Source organism: Lepidothrix coronata, unplaced genomic scaffold, assembly GCF_001604755.1.
Source record: "Lepidothrix coronata isolate B3197 unplaced genomic scaffold, Lepidothrix_coronata-1.0 Scaffold240, whole genome shotgun sequence".
Taxonomy (NCBI): Eukaryota; Metazoa; Chordata; class Aves; order Passeriformes; family Pipridae; genus Lepidothrix; species Lepidothrix coronata.
Window position 1 is genome coordinate 256,253 of NW_016690420.1, and position 21,932 is coordinate 278,184.

At 43.0% G+C, this 21,932-nt stretch overlaps 1 protein-coding gene across 1 annotated transcript; it reads right to left on the reverse strand.

Moving 5' to 3' along the window:
• Positions 1-13,003: 13,003 nt before the first annotated feature.
• On the reverse strand, positions 13,004-21,643 carry NMUR2 (neuromedin U receptor 2). The gene is made up of 4 exons (XM_017834776.1): positions 20,746-21,643; positions 15,765-15,849; positions 14,247-14,372; positions 13,004-13,286 (listed from the first exon to the last, which is right to left on the reverse strand). Exons 1-4 carry the CDS (start codon positions 21,463-21,465, stop codon positions 13,027-13,029), a joined length of 1,191 nt encoding a protein of 396 aa, XP_017690265.1. The 5' UTR covers positions 21,466-21,643; the 3' UTR covers positions 13,004-13,026.
• Positions 21,644-21,932: the final 289 nt, after the last annotated feature.

Consider the following 21,932-nt stretch of genomic DNA (forward strand, 5'->3'; position numbering starts at 1 on the left):
GTGTATACAAGGCAAAATCCTGATCTTGGTGATACCAGAGTAAAACTGAAATTTATTCTTATATTAATTTCAAAGTAAGCTCTAGGCTTACTTTGGGAATGGAATCTGACCAGAGACCACCTTTGCAGTGGAAGGATATGAGAAGGAAAACCTTGTAAACCACAGACCCTTGGTGTATGGCACAGAGTAGTGCAGCTCTGTGTGTGTCCTCTCCACGTGTGCTTATATCTGCACTTGTGAGAGACAGGCTGTCACCGTGAGTCACAACTCCTCACGACATGCACGGCTCTGTCTCTTCAGTCTGGGAAAGAGCTGTGCCTAGAACAGTGTGTGTGTGCCTGTGTGTGGGTCATAACAAGCCAGCATCAAGCTCTGAATCCATCCCTTCAGCATGAAAGTTTATATCCCTCATGCTCAGAGTCTGTTTGGGGGAGGAAAATGGAAATTGAATCTCCTCTGTGGGTGTGTTTCAGAATCCCACATATGTGTGTGTGCAAGCACACACACACAGGTGTATATATATGTATTTTTGTATATATATATGTATTTTTGTGTTTCCATATCATCTGGGGGTGTTTTTTTTCCTGTGATTCTGTGCTAGTAGGCACCAAAGCAGATCGAAGATTAATTCAATTTAATTTTAGCGATAAAGAACGTTGCAGTCACAAGAGGTTTGCCATCAACGTTGGAGGACATTAAGTATTTGGGGGTTTTTTTTAGTTGCAAGATAATAATGTTCTGGTGTAAATGTTTTATAATTATCTCATGAATTATTCATGGTTAACTTGTTAACCTGGCATTTTATGGGATATGGTCTCTAGAGTGCAAGGGAAAATTTAAAGATAAATAAATGTGAAGACAGGACCCAGCTGCAACAATGAAAAAGCACTGAGGCCTCTGATTTATTTTCTGTCTTCACTGAAGGGTGGTTTCATTCTTTTATTTATATTTTTGTGGTGATGAGCCACAGAACGTGAGTAAGCAGATGAGGTTATTTTCTATATATAGAGAAGGAAAAGAAAAGCTGGGAAATAAATCAAACTCCCTTCACTGTTTTTTAATCTGAAAGTGGTGCTTGAATTATTTCACCTATTGTTCTGGAGCTCAGAGGTTCTATTATTGTTGATACTGTTTCCATCTGGTGAAGCATTAATAAAAAACAGCATGTATTTTTCCATATGCATATTTCTCATCCTTTTTTCTGTCTTCACCCATCCTTCCCCTTCCCCTTCCCCTTCCCCTTCCCCTTCCTCTTCTTCTCTTTACTTTTGTCCTTACTGCAATTCTTTAACAGTTTTTTTCTGTTTACTTTTCAGTTCTCCTCTTTGTTCCTCTGGGCTCGTCTTTTTTCCCCGCTTTCCTCTGATTCTTTTGCCTTGTCTCATCTGTCAATGTTTTCTTCTGTCTGCAACTCCCTCTTTGTTCTCTCTATTGCTGGCAGGATCTTTATGATATCTGCTGAAGTCCATGAATCTTAACCCAAATCATCGAAGAAAGAATCAGACCTGAAGAAAAGTTCCTGCAATTCAAAGAAACCTGGTGGCAGCTTCTGGAAGAAGAATGTGGAAACTCATACCTGGACATCCAGTCTGAATATCCATCAGGTCTTGATAACCAAAATGCTCTGGGAAGACGTGCAATAACTTCACTGCCACATGCCAGAGATCAATGGACAAAACATCCAGCAAGGGACTGGAGGAGGCTCCCAGCTTGCCTGATATCCATGGATCCAAATGGAAAAGAGAACATGGCAAGTGACAATTAATCCTAACGTGACCAAAGGCTGTCCTTGTACCCAGAAAAACAGTTGACAGCTAATTTAGGACTCAAACCTCCAGGGATCTGTGCAGGAGCAATATCTCCTCTATGGAAGACTAAAGCTTAGTGCAAATTCCAAGGTCACCTCTGTATGGGCAGGGGAAGGGAACAGTATAATGCTTGGGATCACCTGAGCTAACTGGCATCCAAGTGCTTATCAGGGTCGAGGTTTATTGCACAGGAGTTTCCTTAGAGAGTTTTCATCAGTCAGGAATACAGGTGCTTTTTCAGAGAAACTCTGGGTTGTGCAGAGTCTGATGGAAATGCTTAAAAATTTCAAAGTGGCAGTTTGGAGGGCAATTTGGAGGGTAGCTGGCAAGACATGAGCCATTGTGGAAAGATGAATTCACAGACAGAAATTTTTATAGAGTGAATTTGAGAATGAAAAAGTGATTCCACCAACCTGTTTTATTCATTTATTTAAATTTATGCTGTAAAATGGACAGCAGAGGAAAGCCAAAACTTGCACTGACAATTTTTCTTCTTTCTCACCCCCACCTCCCCCCACAATCTTTTGTTTATTTAACTGCTCTGGATGCACCTTTCAAAGGACTTTTTTTTTGGCTTACTGTTTATTATGTCTTCATCAGCCTTGAAATGGGAGCTGCAGGCAGCTTGATAAATGGATCGAGAAGCTGCTTCTGCCAGAATCAAACTAACAAAAACCTCCTCAATATCCATAAGGCCTTTTGTTTTAGCATTTCTAAAGCAAGCACTACTTCCCTCAGAGCATAATTGAACAGTGATGCACCAGTACCCCTCAGTGTTTCAGCAAAGGGATTTTTTTTATCCAGTGATGCTCGGGGCAGAAGTTCATCACTGGGTCATCAAGAGGACTGAGCCTGCAGCCCTGAAGAGCAAGGGCAGCTGGGGCATGGGACAGAGAGGGGGAGAGAGATGGTTCCAGAAAGGTTGAGCAAATCCTTACTCCAAAATGTGCTGGGCAGATCGATGGAGTAAATGAGGCAAAATGTATGAAGTTGAGTCCTTCTCACAGAGACCAGCAGCTGTCCTGCTTCCATACAGCTATTTTTTACCTATATACTTTCTAAACTCTTCCTGTCCTTCCAATCCTTCTTTAAATATGAACACCTAAATATATCCCTGGTTCAAAGCTTTTGTCTTCAGCATGCTTAAATTCCACAGTTGGTCCAGCCTGGCAGTAAACCAGGGCTTTAGCTATTGTGATTTATTGATAGCAGTAAGTGGTTCAGTCCCATCTGTGAAGGTACAAAATGTTCATAAGAAAATAAATATCTCATGAGAAAGTGGTAATGAACCATCAGTTGCAAAGCTCCCAAACAGCCAGGTGAAAATATGTCATATTTTCCGCTGTAGTACGTAGCACAGATGTTGCAGCAAAGGATGAGGGGGGCAAAAAAACCATCACCACTACCAAAAAAAAAGCAAAACAAAGAGAAATGAAAACTTATGACTTTTGAGAGGGAGGACCAAAGCTTTAGTAGTGAATACTGAAGGCATCATGAGAGGCTTGTCCTCTGTTCCTCACTAACCCTATTTCAGCTCTACATGCAAAGGTGATAAGAGATCAGAAGGTACCTCAACCCTTGTGATTCTCTGGTTGTTTAGAATGCATAATTGCAGTTTTTTTAACACCAAAGGATAACTATCTTTCGCAGGAAAGAAGCCAGTGGTGGAGGTCAATATTTCTATTGCTGTGCTAGAAAAATAGCAGAAAAGGAATGACTCTCTAACTGTTATAGCAAAGCACAAGAAATATCTGCTTCAGGCTGCTTGTAGCGGGGGACAGCAAATGGTTTATTCACTGCTGGCTCTCATTTCAGCCTTGAGCTTCAGTGAATGTGTGGATGTTGTGTATGCTACACTCCAGATGAGGCCTGACTGGAAACAGGGCAGAGAACAGCTCTGCCATCCTTGATTTAGAGAGAAAAATTGAGTCACCATGAAAGTGAAATAAGGAATATGTGTGGGGCACATACTGAGCACTTCAGTCTCCATTTTCTATGTAGACCATACTGATGCCTATATTTTTTATAGGCATAAGAGTTACCAAGAGCTGACTTCACTTGGCACAGCCAGACGTGCATTTGTGCTGGCATCTGTGGGATCCTGTAGTAAAAACATGGATTTTTAAAATTTATTTATTATTTTGATTTGTTTTGCTTTGGCAGGGGAAATCTCTTTTATCAAAATGTTTAGCTTAAGTGTTTTTTTCCCGGTCAAATATTTGTTGAGGCCTTCTTGGAGGATCTCATAGAAGGAATAGGAGGAAGTGACCCTTTGAATGGGATTCAGTGTAGGAATTCTTTATTATAGGCACTGGCAGCGAATATGACTCTGAATTAGGTATATCTGGGCTTGTACTTGTGTTGGTTGTGCATCAATATCCTGATCTCTCATCCAGAGTGTGCAACTTGTATATAATTATGCTGCCATGCCCTGTGAAACAAACTCAAAAGACTGAGAATTGCCCCTAAATAAGAGTATTTTTCAAAGTGGCTTGGATGAAGTGTTAGCACTGCACAGGCTGGCTGGGACCTGAGGAGCACCCTGGGTGTCTGTGAGCCTGCACTGAATGCACATGCATCTCTCTTGCTGAGCTTATCCAGCAACAGGGCACTGGATTCTTCTGAGCAGGGGACAAAAGAAATGGAAACACGAAGAGTCTCTAAATCACAAATCAACACCGAGGGAGCTGGGACAGGTTTTCTCTTGGGGTGTCTTGTGCACCACAAATGCAGGCTGAGCGTCCAAGGCTTCTGGAAATCACTGGGCACCCCAGTGCCTCATTCCCACAAAGGTTTCCATGGCACACGACTGACCTCCAGTGGGCACTGACTAGTGTGGTTGGACTGTAAATTCGGGGAAGATGTGTACAAATGCTTTTTAGAAGACATATGTTCAGATTTCAGGGCAGGTATTTGCTCCTTGTCTTCTTCAGACATTTCCAGCCTAAACACAGACCTTGGTCAGTCTCCTGCTGAGCTGGTAAATGCAACATAGTTCAACTGAGGTAAATAATTCTGCAAATGCCCACATGAAGTAAGGAGGAAATATCCTACCTATGGCCTCTCTCCATACAGACCAAAGTGATGAGCAAGAAAGGGGCAAAAGAGAAAGGAAAGAGCCTGAAGGGGTAGAGTTTCATTCCAAAGGAGGCTCTGTCTTTTGGAAAGCCCAGGACTAAGGATGAGGACCTGACTGCGATTCATGTGCTATAGTCTCATCACATCTGTGGAGTTTGCAGCATCCCCACCAGCTGCATGGATCAGCCACCAGAGACCCAGCAAGGCTTGTTCTGTAGCTCCACTGCTGCCAGCATTCGAGTTGGTTCACTCCAGTACACATGCATGATTTGCAACTCCCCCTTTGCAGGGTGATGGTGGGGAAGCACATCCCAATTTAACCTGTGGTTCTACTTTCCAGGGCAGCAAACAGCTGGGAAGAAATGCTCACCTGAATGAGGGGGAACCATCTGCATAATTAACCAGGCTTTCCTTCCTTTCCAGAAACCATAGGTGTCCTCTTCTAATGGTAGAAACACAGATCACTGATTCCTCTCATAGCTGCCACAGAACCCTCCCTGCCTTTTATATTGCTGGTGGGAGTTTAGTTTCCCTTATGTCTTTATAGATAGTTTCATAGTGTTTCATGTGCCCTCAGCACAGTTCAACTGGTGGCTGATCTCTGACGAGCTTTCCTTATTGTGTAAATACAGATCTCTCCTCATTCTTCTCAGTGCAGTGTCCTGCTTCTGACAGTGAGGAATCACTTGATGGATTTAGGAAGAGGTGTCCTGACTGGGTAATAGCTACCTGACCTCCAGCAGAAGGAAGAAGGTGTTTCCTCTGCCAGTGGAGAACTTCTGTGCACGGTAAGCAACAGCAGTACAACCTTATCTACGAGAGGGTGATAAATGCAGCAGCTGCTAGAGATGGATCTTACTCCTGATATCCAAAGGAAACCTGGTATCACAGACTAAGGAGAGGATGAGGTAAGAGGGGCTGCCTTGGATCTAGTCCAGTTGGTATATTTTTGTCTCAGAGGAGAGAATTATCCTCAGTATATGACTTTTGGGCAACCAGAGCTGCATTAACCAAGAGAGATCTTTGACCTACCAACGTGTGAGTAATCAGAGGTCATCCTGGATCGAGTGCATCCAATGTTCAGACTCATTGTATCTCAGGTTTATCTCAGATTTGCACCCAGGACATATTCCAATAGGCAGAGACTTTGAAGCAAGGCACTTCCCTTGGGTCTGAATACGGCAAGAGAAAGTGGAAAGGTTGCAGTGCCCTTGGCATCTGCACAGGAGAAGCATTCACCTGGTGATTTATACAGATGTCTGCTGTGGAGCTCAGGGGTTGCAATGAACTTGGCTGCAAAATGGATAGAAGAAGTGCCTCACTTAAAAGCAGCTCAAAGGAACAGCAGGAGTTAGGAGCAACCAGGAGAGGTCTCTGGGGGGAGCAGGACAGGCACAGCTGAGCTGCCTTTCCAAAAGCCTACTTAGCATAGGCCAAGGCCCTCATTTACTATTGACTGGAGGGATGTTTTACAAGTGCCCCTTCTGGTTTAGAGAGATATGAAATCTGTCTGTAATTAAGTTAATTTGGGGTTGAACATGGGAAAAGATAATGAGATGGAAATAACAAAAGAAGAGTAAGAAAGATGGGAAGGTGTTGCTAAGAAACAGGTCTATTGTACTAAATCCTTACCCCTCCCCAATCAAATAAATAATTTTTAGAATCTGGATGGATGAGTCATGGGGCAGAAAGACCACAGGCTAGATCAAGAGCTTAGAATAATAAAGGAGATAAGAAGAGGGGTATGACTTCAAAAATTGAGAAAGGCAAAAAAGGTAACAGCTCTGGTGAGGACAATTTAGTGGCAGAGCAGTGGCTTTGGGATCAGCAGAGTGGTGTCCTGTGCCTGACTTGCCTCTTCATTTGAGGGAACCCCTCCAATGCCCTGAGCCTCCACTGGGAAGTGCCCTGAGACCTGGACATAAGGACTGGCCACCACCATGTCTTGCTTATCAAAGATCAGCAAACAGACCCTCCTGAAACACAAGGCTTTTACCTTCTCCAGTGTTTGAGACTGGTGAGAATTTCCACTGGAGTCAGGCATCAGGGTGAAGTGTGAAAACTGTTTCTCCTTGGCTTTTAGAAATGTTGTAAAATATAATATGTTCAAGCTAAAAGGAGGATGGAAGAGAGGTCTGTAGAAGGGACCAGAATACTTAACAGTCAGCAAAGCATAAGTAAATAGACAAGTTATTATCAATGAGTTTGTTTGAATTTGACAGAGCTTTCCTGCAAACACGGGGGAGGGAAGGGGGGTGAAGCACTCCCCACCAGTGTGAGCTGTAATAAAGGACCTGCTGTTTTCTGATTCTCACTCTCTGTGAAAATTGAAAAGGTTAGCCAGGTAATTGAAATCGGGACTGGAATACAAATACAGTGTGAAAACCCTACAGCTGGCAAATAAAGTTGCAGTGAAAAGACTCAATCCTTAGTGGAATTTCTTAGCAGCAAAAAGACAGGCTGGATGGGGAGGAGAGATGATCCTTCAATATACCTGTTCCTCACAGGAGGGGGAGATAGGGAAAGAAATGAGACTGGAAGGAACCAGACTGAGGCTAACACTTATATGAGAGCTCCTTGCTGTTAATGCAAGAGACACGTGAAAACTGGAGTGTGCTGAGGCTGAATCATGTCTGGCAGTCATTGCTGCCTCTTGGGGGAGTGCAGTGGGTTTACTGGGAATTGGTAGGCTGCCATAAGACCCAACTTTGGGACTATTTAGTGTTATATGCAGAGAGAGAAAGCTCCACATGACTCAGCCCCTCACCTTGGGACTGGGATACATAAGCAAACTGGATGTATCTGGGCCAGTGACAATTGCCTGTTCATCTTTGCTGTATGCAGGAACATAAACTGATTTGCATCATCTTAAGCTAAGAGCAGGGAGACAGATGGTTACTGGGAAGCAGCTGAGGATTGTCACCCCAGAGCATACTACATGTGTCTAAGTTCCAACAGAGGGTCCTGCCATTGATACTGAGATGTAAATTTAAATGTGTTGCTGTTTCTGTGGTCTGTTTTTCTGCAGGAGCAGGTAACTTGAGCTGGCAGGAATCAGTGGTGCAGGACTTGGGGGAAGCTGAGTTTTGTGGTACTAACCAAGTTTGTTCACATTCAAAAAAACCCTCTGCATTTAGGACTTCCCACCAAGCCAACTAATGAACCCCAGTCTGTACATGGTTAAATAAACAGTAACTATACCTCCGAGTTCCTGTGTTAGTGCTTTATTTCCTTCCTCACAGAAAGTCTGGTGAGTTCTTCTGTTTTTCAAAACCTTGAGTCTTGTAGTTTTTTGCTGCAGTTGCTCAGTGCTGCCCAACCCACCTGCACTGCAGTCAACAGCAGCATGAAAAAACTTCTCTTTGGAGACTTTCCATTGAGTTCAGGCAGGTGTTTAGCACGTTCTCTGGCAGGACAGATATCTTTCCTACCCTTGCCAGCTCCTATAGAAGTAAGGGAAAGAAAACTGCAAGCTTGCAAACCAATGCTGCAAACCCTACAAGTGCTAGAGCTCTGTTGGAATTTCCCCACCTTGTGAGAGCTTGGTCCAGGTGTCCCAGAGGCACCAACCCCAGATCAATAAACAAAATGGTAGGTGAAGCCCTGAGGATGCTGTTCTTACACTGTTTAGAGGTGAATTAGCTGTTAGCCATTTCTTTTGCTCATTTAGAGCATGATTTTCCTAGTGAGTCATTTCTAAGGGAGGCTCTTGGGTTCTGAAGAAATGAAACAAATTGAAAGGGTCTGATAAACATATCTGCTCTGCAACAAAGAACACACATCATTTCAAGGTGACCTGTATCTGGCTGCCTAGCTGTGTTTTTCAATCATAAAAGATATGCATAAAAACTACCTGTAAAACCCCTAAGGTAGATGACTGAAATAGATCAGATAAATTGATTTTAGCATGGCTTCCCCCCCCCTCATTTGACTAGAAGAGGAATACAGATTTCCTCTGATGGTGATCTTCATCTTATAGATATCTGAGTCAAAGGGTCTTCTGGAAAGCCCACTTCTAGCCAAAAAATCAAACAAAAGCCTATTTGTCTGGGGAGGAACTTGCTGCATTGCATAACATAGTATAAGCTGAGGATGCATGAAAAAAGTTATTTGGGCTTTTACAGTAAACACCTCAGTATTTAATTCAAGAATTAGCTATCCTACTGGAAAGCAAATTATTCCAACAGCTTCCATACACCTAAAATGAATCCTTTAAAAACTAAATGGATTTAAGATAATTTGCCTTAAAAATATCAGCTGCAATTTTTTAGGGTTTCAATAAATCTAGACAGTAACAGAAAGCCTCCTACTTCTGGTGGCAAATGAGCTCAGCTCTCTGGTGTCTGGGGTGTGACCTAAGCAGGCTGTTGACTAATCTAAATGTAAATGGAATGAAATGTGTAAGAAAATCAGCAACCCTTGACTCTCCAGGTGAGGTTCTTGCCTCTGGGGAATCTCCACCTTCTGCTACTCACATGAAATCTAAGGGAGAAACAAGAAGCTTGAGGATTGCTGGAAGATGGACCAGGCCTAGGAAGAGAGACTCTAGTATATTTATTTTCATATTACACACAGATACATATAATCAGCTCTGCAGCTGAAGTGTACATTTAGTTTTACTGGTAAGCTGTGGCTGAAACACTTCAAAACACAGTAGTGTTCAGAAACTCTTCGGGTAAACTTAGCAGAATTGTCCACCTGCTGTCATGGTGTCTTTTCCAACTGAATCTGGCATTAGATCACAGTATCACTCACTGGTGATGAACACAATTCTTCTCTCCTTTGAGTGTTTCCTTGCAGTACATTTCAGACTATTCATGTTTTGTTCACAGTACTGCCCCTGCTCTCCACACTTTCTGCTCACACACTTGCATGTTTGCCAGAGGGAAAGAGAAGCAGAGAAATAAATCAATAGACAGTTCTGTCTAGGAAGACACGCTTGATTTCAAATAAATACAGTTCCATCACACTGGACCACTTTGGAGGAAAGTGAGTTGTTCTCTGTTTTCTTGCAACACGAATTTTTCTCAACCAGTTGCCAACATTTTTCAGCACTTGGCTATGAAAGCTGGTTAATGTATAAATAAAGGAATAGAATCGGCTTTCATGACATCTCTATCCATCTTCCCGTTTTTTCGTGTTTGGATTCAGCTTCCAAAATGCAGCCAAGTAAATATCAGAGCAGAGTGATAAATAACTCAAGCACCAACCTTTTAGGAAGAAAAGCCTCTAGTGGACATTGACTACTTTGTAGAGACAAAGTGCATCCCTCAGGAATGAAGAGTACTGAGCTGTGCAGTCACAGGGAACTTAACTTGGAGTCTCCAGTCAGTCCATACTTTCTCCACTGCATTTATTTTATCAGAATTTAGAGGAATTTTGACATGTCTCTCCCAATAACACTTTCACAGAAGGTTTGATTTGGTGCAAACCTAAATGTTTTCATCTCTGGTTTTGATATTTAGCCAAAAAAAGCCCAGTAATTTCTGGTTATGAGTGTCACTTCTTTTGACTGACACCAAATGAAATGTGATAAAAACTCCTTTTAGGACAAAAGAATAAATTACTTCATACCCAGGTGAGTTCCTGATGATTGTCTTCTCACTATTTCTCTTCTAAAATTTCCCCATCCATGCACATTCCTCCCACTCCCTTCTTCCCCTTACTCACAAAACCCTATGTCCTCCTTGGGAACAAAAATGTGGCTGTTTTGTCTAAGACCACACAAAATCTTCACCCTACAACTTCACAGCCCAACCTTGTCTGCAGATCTGTGTGCTCATCTGCAAGTCATGAGGTGCATTTATCCACCCTGAGCTTTGCAGCCAAAGCTTGGGATTCTCCCATAAAGAGAGGAGAGAGCGGCGTCACTCATGGCTGGCTCTCTGTGCACCAACACAAAATGCCATCTGGTCCTAAATGCATAAAATGCATCCAAAGAGCCACAAAATCCCATAGAGGAACGTCTCCATCGTATGGTGGATGTGTGAGTATGTCAAACTACACCATCTCCTCATGGGTGGGTGTCTAGGACATCAGAGAAGACCTGCTTTCAGTGGAACACAGCTGGGATAAGGAGGATAACCTCCTGAGCTCAGTGAGGGAGGAAATCCAGCCCAGGCTCTGCCCAGGTGGCCCCCAGCCTGTGGGAGCACAGTCAGTGGGAGCACAGAGCTCAGAGCCCAGCAGGAGAACAGAGACCTGGGCAGCTCACAGGCAGCAAGGCACCACTGGTACAGCAAGTCCAGAGGGAAATCACACTTTTACGTCTGGCAGAGGGAAAAATTATAATGCAAAACTGGTTGGAAATGGAAATGTTAATGATAAAACGCAAGTGTCCACTTGGGGGTGGCAAAGCATTTCAGCTGTGTCTTCAGGGAACAGGAATTACCTTATCTCTGCAGGCCTATCGTGTAGCTCTTACCCTCTCCATGGCTTGTTCGACAAGACTGCAGATGGTAAAATGGGTCTGAGAGAAAACATGGTCTAAAATTCCCCTTGTGCTACAGGGCAAGATGACTCACCAGCTTCCATGAGCCTCCCAGGTCTCACCTCACCTCAGAGTCCCACAGAGAGAGACAAACAGAAGACTTTGGGGGAAATAAAATAAGAAGCCACGGAAAAGGAGTACAGCCCCTTCCACCTGTGATGGGAAGTGTCATCTGGATCCCCAGTGACCTGGAATAAGCCTTCATGCATACAGTGTATCATCTTTCAGGAACTAATGTTCCTATTCGTTGTGATAACTCTGTGTACTCTGACTATGAGAGTAACTCCCAGTCCCTTGACAACACACATGGGATGGTTTTCTGTGGCAGTGCGTGCCAAGCCTGAGCCCAGAGCAGTGGCTAAACCAAGCCCTGTGTCAGGGGGCACAGGGGAGGCATTTCTCTGAAACACAATGAACAGGCTTTGAAACTTGGGACAGAGAGTCTTACAGAATTCTTTGTCATGTAATGGATTCCCCCTGACCTCCTTTGACACAAGTCTGTAGCATCCTGTCCCTGCAGTCAGCAGAGCTCATCAGTTCATCAGCTCAGATGTAAGTGTGCTGCCTTCAGGACCTGTTTGCACAACTGGGATGCAGGAAAGTTTTTTGGACCTATGTTGTGTTTTATGGCAAAATCTGAATTCAGTAGTTGCAGTATCACTGCAAAATTCCCGTTTTTATTACCTTTGTATTAGGTTTGCCTCAGTTCCCTGTGTTGTCAATGTTGTCCAGGCTGTTTCCTGGATCCATGTAGATCTCTGACTTTGCAATCCACCTGGTACAGGCAGGTGTGAAATCTGCTGAAGCACAACCACAAGGCTCCACTGGTGGAGACAACACATAAGTATCTGAAGCTGAAGCAATGATAAGAAGTTCTCACAAACAGCAGGAAATGGGGTATAGCAGGGACCTACCCATTTGTACATGCAAAGGTGGATGGGCAAAAATAAAACTGTCTGATGCACATTCCCTGGGCAGATGTCCCCCACCAGCTGCATTAATCACTCCCCCCCACCCAGATCTTTACCTTGCTCAGAAAGCAAAGGTTTTGCTTTGTGTTTATTTTACAATTACTGGCTCCCTGATTCTTCTGGCCCAGAAATAGCTATTACTGGTTTCTGATGCCTATCAGCCCAGCTCAGAGCTGCTCTCATTCTTGCCTACTTGCTCATGTTGACAAGAGAGGTTTGCAACAGCCATACCTGGAGAAGGTCATGAGAGAGAGAAGCAGGACTGGCTTACCCAAACCTAGATATAGATAAGGCTTATGCAGCAAGTTGCCTCATTTCAAAGTAAGTAAACGCTGATGTTTAGGTTGGTGCACAAAAGGCCATTTGATAAGACTTGGCTAAGCTGTGTCTCTCTCCTCTGCTGGTAACATTGGGAGTGTGTCTCACTTTTTAAAAGCAGCTCTTCACTGGCACAGCTTGCAGTGAGCAAGCTGAGATTCCCATCCCTACTATTAGCTCAAGTGTAATATAGTGCTTCTCAAACATATGTTAAATACAATCTTCTCCTTAATTTACTCAATGAGACACTTCTCCAATCTTTTCTTGCTGAAATCAGTCTTTTAGGAAGGCCTCTTCTCTTTTTGTTTTCTTAAAGCAATTTTCTTTAACTTCTCTCTCACCTGGATCATCACATGGAAAGTCACAGACCAGTGGAGAGCTGAGAACTGCTGACAGATGTCCTGTGTGTGCCAGGGGCACTCATGTATTCAGCAGAGTCCATGAGATTGTGACCCTCAATCACAAACATGCTCTTCTGGGCAGAAATCTTGCAAGTGGGATGTTCAGGGGCCCAGTGCTTACAGCAAGGAGAAATCACACTGAGGAAAGCCATCCTGAAGCGCTGGGACAACAGGTTGTAAATGATGGGGTTCGTGGCAGAGCTCAGATAGAAGAAAACGCCTGGGGGAGAGAGAGAGATTAATTTATGTGTGAAACGATCTCAGAAGAGGAAAATCTCTTCATTGCCTATACAGCTCCACCAAGCTTTGGTGCAAGGGTGGAGACAGCAACAGCAGAGCTCTGCCTGCTGCCTTCCTGGCACAGGCAGAGGGATGTCTCACCGAGATTAGCTCATACACTGCAGTTGCAGTGAAAAGAAAGTGGGAGAGATTGTTAATTGGAGCTCACTCTCTCCAGCTCTTCAGGAACCAGCTCTCTCTTGAGCTGCCCTGCCCTGCCTCCAGCACTGCCCTCATCCCCACAGCAGGGTTTGCACAGCTGGTGTCCCCATCAGAGCTGTCAGAGGACAACTTCCAGCCAAGGGAAGCTAATTTCTTACAACACACCAGGACAACTGCACAAGATCAGATTTGTCTGAGTTGCCTAATGGCCACATTCAGTGTTTTCCCATGGCAGACTGAGAATATGATTCCTTTTGGAAAAAGCCTTCATTTTATGGTTGGCAAGGCCATAAACATTTGGTTTCATCACCCATTCTGAGCAGCAGGTAAGTCTTTTGTCTTGCCATTTGGTAAGGTTTCCCAGTTGCCCCAGAGACCCTGTGGAGGATGATGCTTGTTCCTGTGTACTTGTTAAAAGCAGCTGAACAACAGCAGGCTTCACTTCTGAACATTCCCAAGAAGGAAAAGCAGGTAATGCTGCATGGTATACTTTTTTTTCCTTCTTTGTGAATATTCAGACACTGTATTGGACAAGACATCCAGATCTTGGAAGCTGCAGAAAATTGCATGTAGTTTTTATTCAGGCACTATTCTCATCACTGCCCACCAAATCCTGAGAAGGTTTTCCATGCATGTCTCATGTCACCTACAAAGTAAATGAAGACATATTCCAAGTAAACCATTCACAAATACTTTTTTTTTTCCCAGTCCCTGTGCAAGTGGAAGAAGAAAGCTTTACCTGACACCACATGAATTAAGTTGAATGTGTTAGCCAAAGGCTCAGTCCACTCCACAACAAAGCTGAAGAAAAGTCGATCTATATGGAATGGAGCCCAGCAGATAGCAAAAACTATCACGAGGACAACTGGCATGGAGAAAGGGGAGAAGAAAAACAGGTCAGTAATGGGGGCATATGGTTCACTAGCCTGCAGAGAGCAGAGAGAGTTCAAAAAGCTGAATGAAAGAGTAAATATACAAATTATGTTAATGGTTTCAAAACTTTTGCCATACTTTTTGTCTTACCATTACCAGCTAAAAGAACAGTCTTTCCGCTAGTTTCTGTGTTGGATAACCCAATGCATGCACACACAGTGACATTCAAACAGAGCAGGAAACAGCCAGGTAATGTTGGGGCACGTATGGAACCTAGACCCATTCCAGGCACTGAAAATCAGGCTGGCTTCAAATTACAATTTCCTGGTTCAGACACTGACTTAAGGTGTCTGAAAGAATAATGTTACAGAAAATAGTGAAAATGATTTATGTTTCCTGCATAAACACCATCTCAGTAGCAAGGTGTTCTTTGCCTTAAAGACAGCCCTAAATTAGGAAGTGATGTGAATGCTTTCAAGGTGATTAAGGCATAAATTCTCTTGAATGTTATACAATGTGCAAGTCTGCTTAGGTCCAACTTTTCTTTGAAGGTCTAAGTGATTAAGCCAGCAGTAGGTGATGGATGTAGCTTGGCAGGATTGTCTCAAGAGTGACAACTGAGAGGGGACCTCATTAATGTGTATGGGTATCAGAAGGGGAGGGTGTCAAGAGGATGGACCAGGCTCTTCTTGGTGGTGCTGAGCAATAAGACAAGAGACAATGGCAGAAACTAATGCACAGGAAGTTCCACCTGAACATGAGGAGGAACTTCTGCACTGTGCAGGTGACCGAGCACTGGAACAGGTTGCCCAGGGAAGCTGTGGAGTCTCCCTCTCTGGAGACATTCCAGAACTGTCTGGACACAATTCTATGCCGTGTGCTCTGGGATGACCTGGTTTGAACAGGGAGATTGGACCGGATGACCCACTGTGGTCCCTTCCAACCTGACCCATCTTGTGGTTCTGTGATTTCTGCTCATTAGCAGAGCTCATGGTGTAATGCAAAACAGATGTGCATCCTTTATAAATGTACAAGATAGACTATTTGCACTCTGGAAAAAAAAAGAGATCCTCCCTAGAGGGCTGCAAGAGCCAGTTTGGAGTGAGGGATATTGGAGAATTGCCATGCAAGCATCTGCCATGTAGGTTTGCTCAAACTCCTCTCATGCTGGGGAGGAAAATTTTCTTTCTGAATCTTTTGGTAGATACCCATGGTGTTTCACTTCCATGCCCTATAAATCCAGATAAAACAGCAATAAGCCTTTTTTTTTTTTAAATAACAGCTACTCATAACTCTTGTATCCAGTGAATTTGCTTGATTCCCTTTAGGACCTGGTCACCCTCCTGTCCACTGTAAATAAAACACAGAAGGACTTACTACTTACACAACATCTTTGTGACTGATTTCCTGGATGGTCTCTGAACATTCACAGCCATTTCCTCTACTTCCAAAGTTTCATCTCCTTTCAACTGGCAGAAGGAGGGAAACCAAAGGAGAGCTTAGACAAGAGATCACATTCCCACCAGACATAGCCTGCTTGATATTTTGATAATTGCAGTTTGAGAAAGCAAAACCGGGGGCAACTTGGGACTCACTGAAAAAAGTCTAAATTTCGTTTTTTTCTCCAGAGAAACACTGAACATTTAGATTCTAAACAATCTGCAGATTTTATGCATCTGAACCTGCATATTTACAGCAAGTTCGTATTTCACTTCCCCACTTGTTTTTCCTCAGTGAGTCAATATTTGGTTCACAGTTTGTGTTCAATTTCAACACTATTTTGCTAGGCATTATTTTCTCTTCTGGCAAGATACTGTTTGTTTATTTTCCTAATAGGGTTCCCCACAATTAAGCACAAACCAATGATAAAAAAAATACACAGAGTGTCCTCAGTGTAACACAGTTATAATCATTGGAAAAAACTCTGTAAAATTCGAAGGAATTTGTTTCGTGCCCTGAGTGGTTTGGACTAATTGATATTCAACCCATCTAATGAACAAAACCCAAATATGCTCTCTGCACCTCCGGGGTGCATGATACACAGATTCAGCCACATACTGCTCAGTTACAACAATGTGAGGTTTTCTCCAGTAGTTTTTCCTGGACTTCTAAAAAATGGACATAAAGAGCAATAATCTGATCCTCCCTGAACTGCTTCCCCAATATGCTTATGGTGAGAGCACTGGTGCTTTGGTGATGAAAATACCAGGTCTAGATAAACAGGATTGCTTTGAGTACAGAAGAGATCATGTATGAAAAGTGCATATTTGGTCCCAGCTTCCTGAAGTGGGAACTTCTGATTAGCCAACAGCTTTGGAGTGATGCTTTTTTGACTGAGAGAAACTGGAAGAAAAACTTTTAATTACATGGGAGAGAATATAAGGAATGAGGAAAAAGATAGAAATCATTCTGTATTTGTAAAAGTCTTGTGAAAACATGCTAATTGTGCCATTTGCTTTTGCCTTTTACACTGCGACTTTGCTTTCTGATTTCTGATTAATAATACTTTTCTCTCAGGATGATCACGTAAGACCTTTTTTCAATGTTCTCTTTATTCTATTTATAAAATGGAAAACCATGTAAATGGGATTATAATCAATTATAGTGCAATTCAGCCTCTCATGTTTTACATTATTGCCTTTGTAACTTTTAGTCATAGCCACAGTTGCTTAAGGAAGAGCCTCAGTTGATTTGTAACACATGTAGCGACAAACGTCTGCTCAGATTGATTAAACCCCCTAGTTTACCTTCAGTGGTTTTCAATCTCAACAGTAATCTATTCCAGGCATGGTCCAAAGCCTCAGAGAATATAGTGTTCTGATGCTGTAATAAACCAGAGACATATGTATCTTTATTTTTCACCTTCCTCCTGTCATTTTGATGATGCTGGGAGGCTCCCCTTTAGCCTCAAGGGATGAAGGTGTAACTAGCAAGAATAACTCAGCAGTTGGAGTTTAATAAAAAAATGAATTATTACAAAGAAGGAGGAAAAATAAATAAATAAATGAGTCCATGGCAAAGGTTGTAACTTGAGCGAATGCCAATGGTTTGAGGGAACTCCAGCCAAGGTAGTGGTTACTTTTACATCACTGTGATGTATGAGGCTGTGTAGGGTTGCCTGGAGATGCAAACTACCCTTTCACTGAAAAAGAATTAAAAGTGACTGGAGCAAGAAGCTGAAAATTGGATTTCCCCCCCCACATCTTTATTAGCTACAGGATTTCATACCAGAAATCAGAAGGTAGAGTAAAATTAGGGCCTAACGTATCCCCAGGCAAACCTAGTGAGGCCACTCTACAAAAGCAGAAATGTTTTCTGTAAACTCCTTGGCCTATCTGACACTATTGGTGAACAAACTTTCTCTCCAGCTGAAGGAAAAATTAATACTTAAAAACTACAAGGCTTATGCCAAAGCCTGCAGTTGTGATTGTTCTGAGGGTTTGGCTGAAGCTGTTGCCATCTGCTGCTCCACTGCAGCCTTAGTGTGCTTTTAGCTCAACCCCATGGCAAAGGAGAACGTGTCAGTGGGGGCAAGGTTTGCTGAAAACTTCCATGGAAAGGGGATGGACCCTTCCAGAGATGTGCTGGGCTCTGCAGAAATTCAACAAAGGCAGTCACTGTCCACAGATGATTTTGGTTTTAACAACTGGGCATCTGGGGGGCAAAGTAGATTTTGATGATTAAATCTGGACCAGATATGCATTGGCAAGAGTAAGTTGTCTTGCTTCAAAGACAGCTGAAATAAAAATTTCCAGTGTGTCCAATGTATTATTGAGGGGATGAGAGACTAAGAGAAGTGTTGAACCTTGGCAGAAGAATCATCCTGTCTAGGCAAAAGTCATCTGACTGTCTAGATCCCCTCACAGATGTCTGAAGCGGGTAGGAGAATATGTCTGTGGACTCTCCACTCTCTTAATTCACTGTCAAAAGTCCTTGTTAAATAAAGTTTGACTTTTAGACAAGCAGTGATAAGCACCTACCCCTGTGTTCTTTTAGAGATCAGTTTGAAAGAAATGGACAGGGACCTTGCACTGACTCCTGCTGCAACACAGATTTCTTCCCGAACAGTCCCACCCCATCTCTATCAGCACTGCAGGGATTAACTTCCATGAGCAGCCATTTCCCAATGATCTCATCTTCTCCTTCTCCTCTTCCTCCTCAGGTTTTTGGCTATGGGTTGCAACCAGTAGTCCAGCAGCTGGACCGGGTTTAAAGAGCCTGGATGATTTAGGGGTTGATCCTAAAGGTACCTGTGGTGAGAACCCTATGAAAGAGGCAGAAGGAAGCTTCCACAATTAAATCTAATGAGGCTGCAGTGCAATCATCAGTGTCCTCTTCTTTATACTGATGTCGGAACTATCTATTGACCACATCAATGAATTATTATTAAATCATCAAGCCTTAAAACGATACCCAAGTAGATCATGAGGTAACTGATCACGAGGTAATCAGCCGGATGGATCTGTTCATTTTTCCAAGGAATAAAATTTAAAATTAACACAGGTACCCTATGACCCATGTTTGCTGCCCTCTCATGACATGTGACATGTCCCACATTTTTTTCTCTATTGCATCCTGAGACTCTCCTGAGCATCCTGAGCACTGGCAAAGCTTGAGGGAGAAACTGTGGCAAGGAAATGCCCTTTCTACAAAGCCTGGATGTGGAAGGGCTATGTCACTGCTGAATTTGAGCTGTTGTACAACCTTTGGAATAACACTGAGCTTTTCCTCTACATTCTGTGAGGGATACATGGCACTCAGGAGACTACAGAGTGTTGCTAAAGCTTCATAGGTTTCATCATTCGTGAGCAGATAAAAAGTGTCTCCTCTTGAAAAACAATATATATACATCATTCTTCTGTCATTTCTGTTGAAGAAATGAAATTATCTTGCCTAGTGCAGTTTGGAGCATAATGCAGATCTGGTCAGGATGGATGCTGTTTAAAATTTGAAAGTCTGAGCTGGATATACAGAAAAAAAACCCCACAAACAATGAACATTACTGCCTTTAGGAGAGACAGCTTGAACGTATCTGTGAATTTACAGAAGTCCTGGGGGAGCAGCCTTCATTCGGTACCGAGCTTCTCTTCTGGGATGGGGTATAGGAATGTCTGATGCTGCAAATAGAAGTTATTGCAATCTTCAAGTCTTCTTTTTATCAATTCAGATATTTCTCTTTTTCTTTTCATAATATCCATATTTACAAAATTTTTCCCTCCCTTCAGGTCTTGTTTTGCAAAATTTTCATCAAAACCGTATTAAGACCCCACAACAGCCACTGGGCAGTGTGGACAATTTAACCCATTCACTGCTTTGAGGATCTGTTGTGTGCTATGGATTTCTGGCAGTTAATCCTTGGTTTTTTTTCCTGGGTAGAGTAAAAGTTGCTTCTGTATAATTTCAGTTAACAGTAAATGTCAGCCAGCAAAACAAAATTATATATACACCAGCAGAGATTTGGTTGAGTTTCATGCACATTATTTAATAAGTTCATTCCTCTCCCTTTTTTGCTATATGATCAGACGTATCTTTGTAAACTTTAAGTTATACCCAGTGTGATGAGATGGTATTTATATTTTCAAAATATCTGTAATGTGTGAGGAAAAAAAAAGTCATCAACTAGCTACGATTAGCAGTGTATTCCAGAGTTGTGCTACACAGCTTTATAATACTGTGTTACTGATTGTTTTATCTACACATTTACATGATGGATACTTGGTAAAACTAGACTCATTTTCTGAAGAGAGAATGAAAATAAGCTCTAAGATAGTCTGGTGAAACTGTGCTGCAGTTATATAAGGAAATGATTGCTTAATTTGCTAACAGCAGCAATAAGGTACCATTTCAGTTTATGAGAGCTTTGTGAGTTTTAACAAGTGAATATTATCACCAAGGAGAAAAAGAAACTAATGCAATGGAAATTCCACAGTCACAAGAAAAGGGAAAACAAATAATACACAAGATTCAATCACTAGCCTGCTTGTTTTTATTCTTTTCACATTTTACTTTTGCTACATTTCCTTCTAGTCCCTGCTGCAAAGGTGTAAATCTCTGAGAGGCTGGAACCAATCCACAGACTTTGGTGTTTCAGTGACATTCGGATGTGAGCAACAGTGATGGTAAGTTTTTATAAAAAGACTGGGGTAGATTATCCCCTAACATTAATTTCAGAATAGGATTGCACCAAAGAAGGATTTGGATCTACTTTTTTTTTTTTCTTTTTTTTCCAGAGGTTTGAAATACTTCTGCCTTTTTGGGGGAAACCAGCTGGGCAAGAAAAAGGTGCAAGCACTCGAAAGACACATACAGACACAAACACACAAGAATGAGCCAAGGAAACACAGCACAGCTGGAGTAAGACTTACTCTTAGCCCCATCAGATAGTACAGCACACTTATTACCCCCATGGGCAGCGCATAGAAGAGAAGAGAAGTAATCTGGACAATACAGTTGTAGATCCACAAGGGCATGACCACAGTGCAGGTAGCAGAGCCCGGGACCAGGGTGCCGTTGGGGAAATGCTGCAGCATGATGCCATGGGTGCCCGTGTTGGGGAGGGCAAAGAGGACAGAGAGGACCCAGAGCGCCAGGATGGTCCTCAGGGCTCGCCTGCGGGTGCTCTTCAGCTTGGCACGGAAGGGGTGGAGGATGGCGATGTACCTCTCCACGCTGAGCGTGGTCACGCTGAGGATGGAGGCAAAGCACACCGTCTCAAAGAGCGCTGTCTTCAGGTAGCAGCCGACGGGCCCGAACAGGAAGGGGTAGTTGCTCCACATCTCGTAGACTTCCAGTGGCATCCCGAAAAGCAGCACGAGCAGGTCCGAGACCGCCAGACTGAAGAGGTAATAATTGGTCGGGGTCTTCATGTTCTGGTGCTTGAGGATTACGAGGCAAACTAAGAAGTTCCCCACCACCCCAACAATGAAGATCAGGGTGTACACCAAAGCCATGGGCAGGAACAGGTGGCTCCGTCTGGGCCCACACAGGAAGGCTAAGTAATCCTCAGTGCTGTTTAAGTACCCCCTGAAACGTTCTTCCTGTAGAGCAAGGTGGTTTAACCAGGAGATATTACTGATCCAGGCCATTACTGATCTGCTGAAATGTTTCACAGCTGAGATTTGGTCTTCTTTACGTTTCTCTGTGCTAGTTTGTTCACTTTTTGCAGAGAGAGGAGGGGTGGGTGGAGTTGTCTTGGCAGACCTGGATGCACAAAGCCACTGAGGATGTGAGTGAGTGTGTGTGCCTGGCTCTGGGTAAGGTTTTGCTGTTCAACAGCTGTTCCCCTGCACGGAGCCCCTCAGCCAGAAAGCCCCTCCTTTCACACATATTCATTGGCTCGCTAAGTGCATTAGATTATAGAGTATGAACAGAGGTTCCAGCCACTTGCATCAGCTCCCGTAGCTGATGCATTCACAGAATCAGAAATGTGGGATTTAGAGAGCTGGGAGTGTGAAATATAGGATGTAATACCAGCTGAAGGTTGTTACTATTTGTCAGAGGGTGGGAAAACCAGACCAGAAAAACTCAATCTAAAAAGCTTTTACAAAATTAT

Coding starts and splice junctions, on each gene's coding strand:
- NMUR2 (XM_017834776.1), bottom strand. CDS start 21,465: ATGGCCTGGATCAGTAATATCTCCTGGTTAAACCACCTTGCTCTACAG. Junction 14,373..15,764: donor ATCAGTCACAAAGATGTTGT/GTAAGTAGTAAG, acceptor TCTCCATGCCAG/TTGTCCTCGTGATAGTTTTT. Junction 13,287..14,246: donor CTTAATTCATGTGGTGTCAG/GTAAAGCTTTCT, acceptor TCTCTCCCCCAG/GCGTTTTCTTCTATCTGAGC.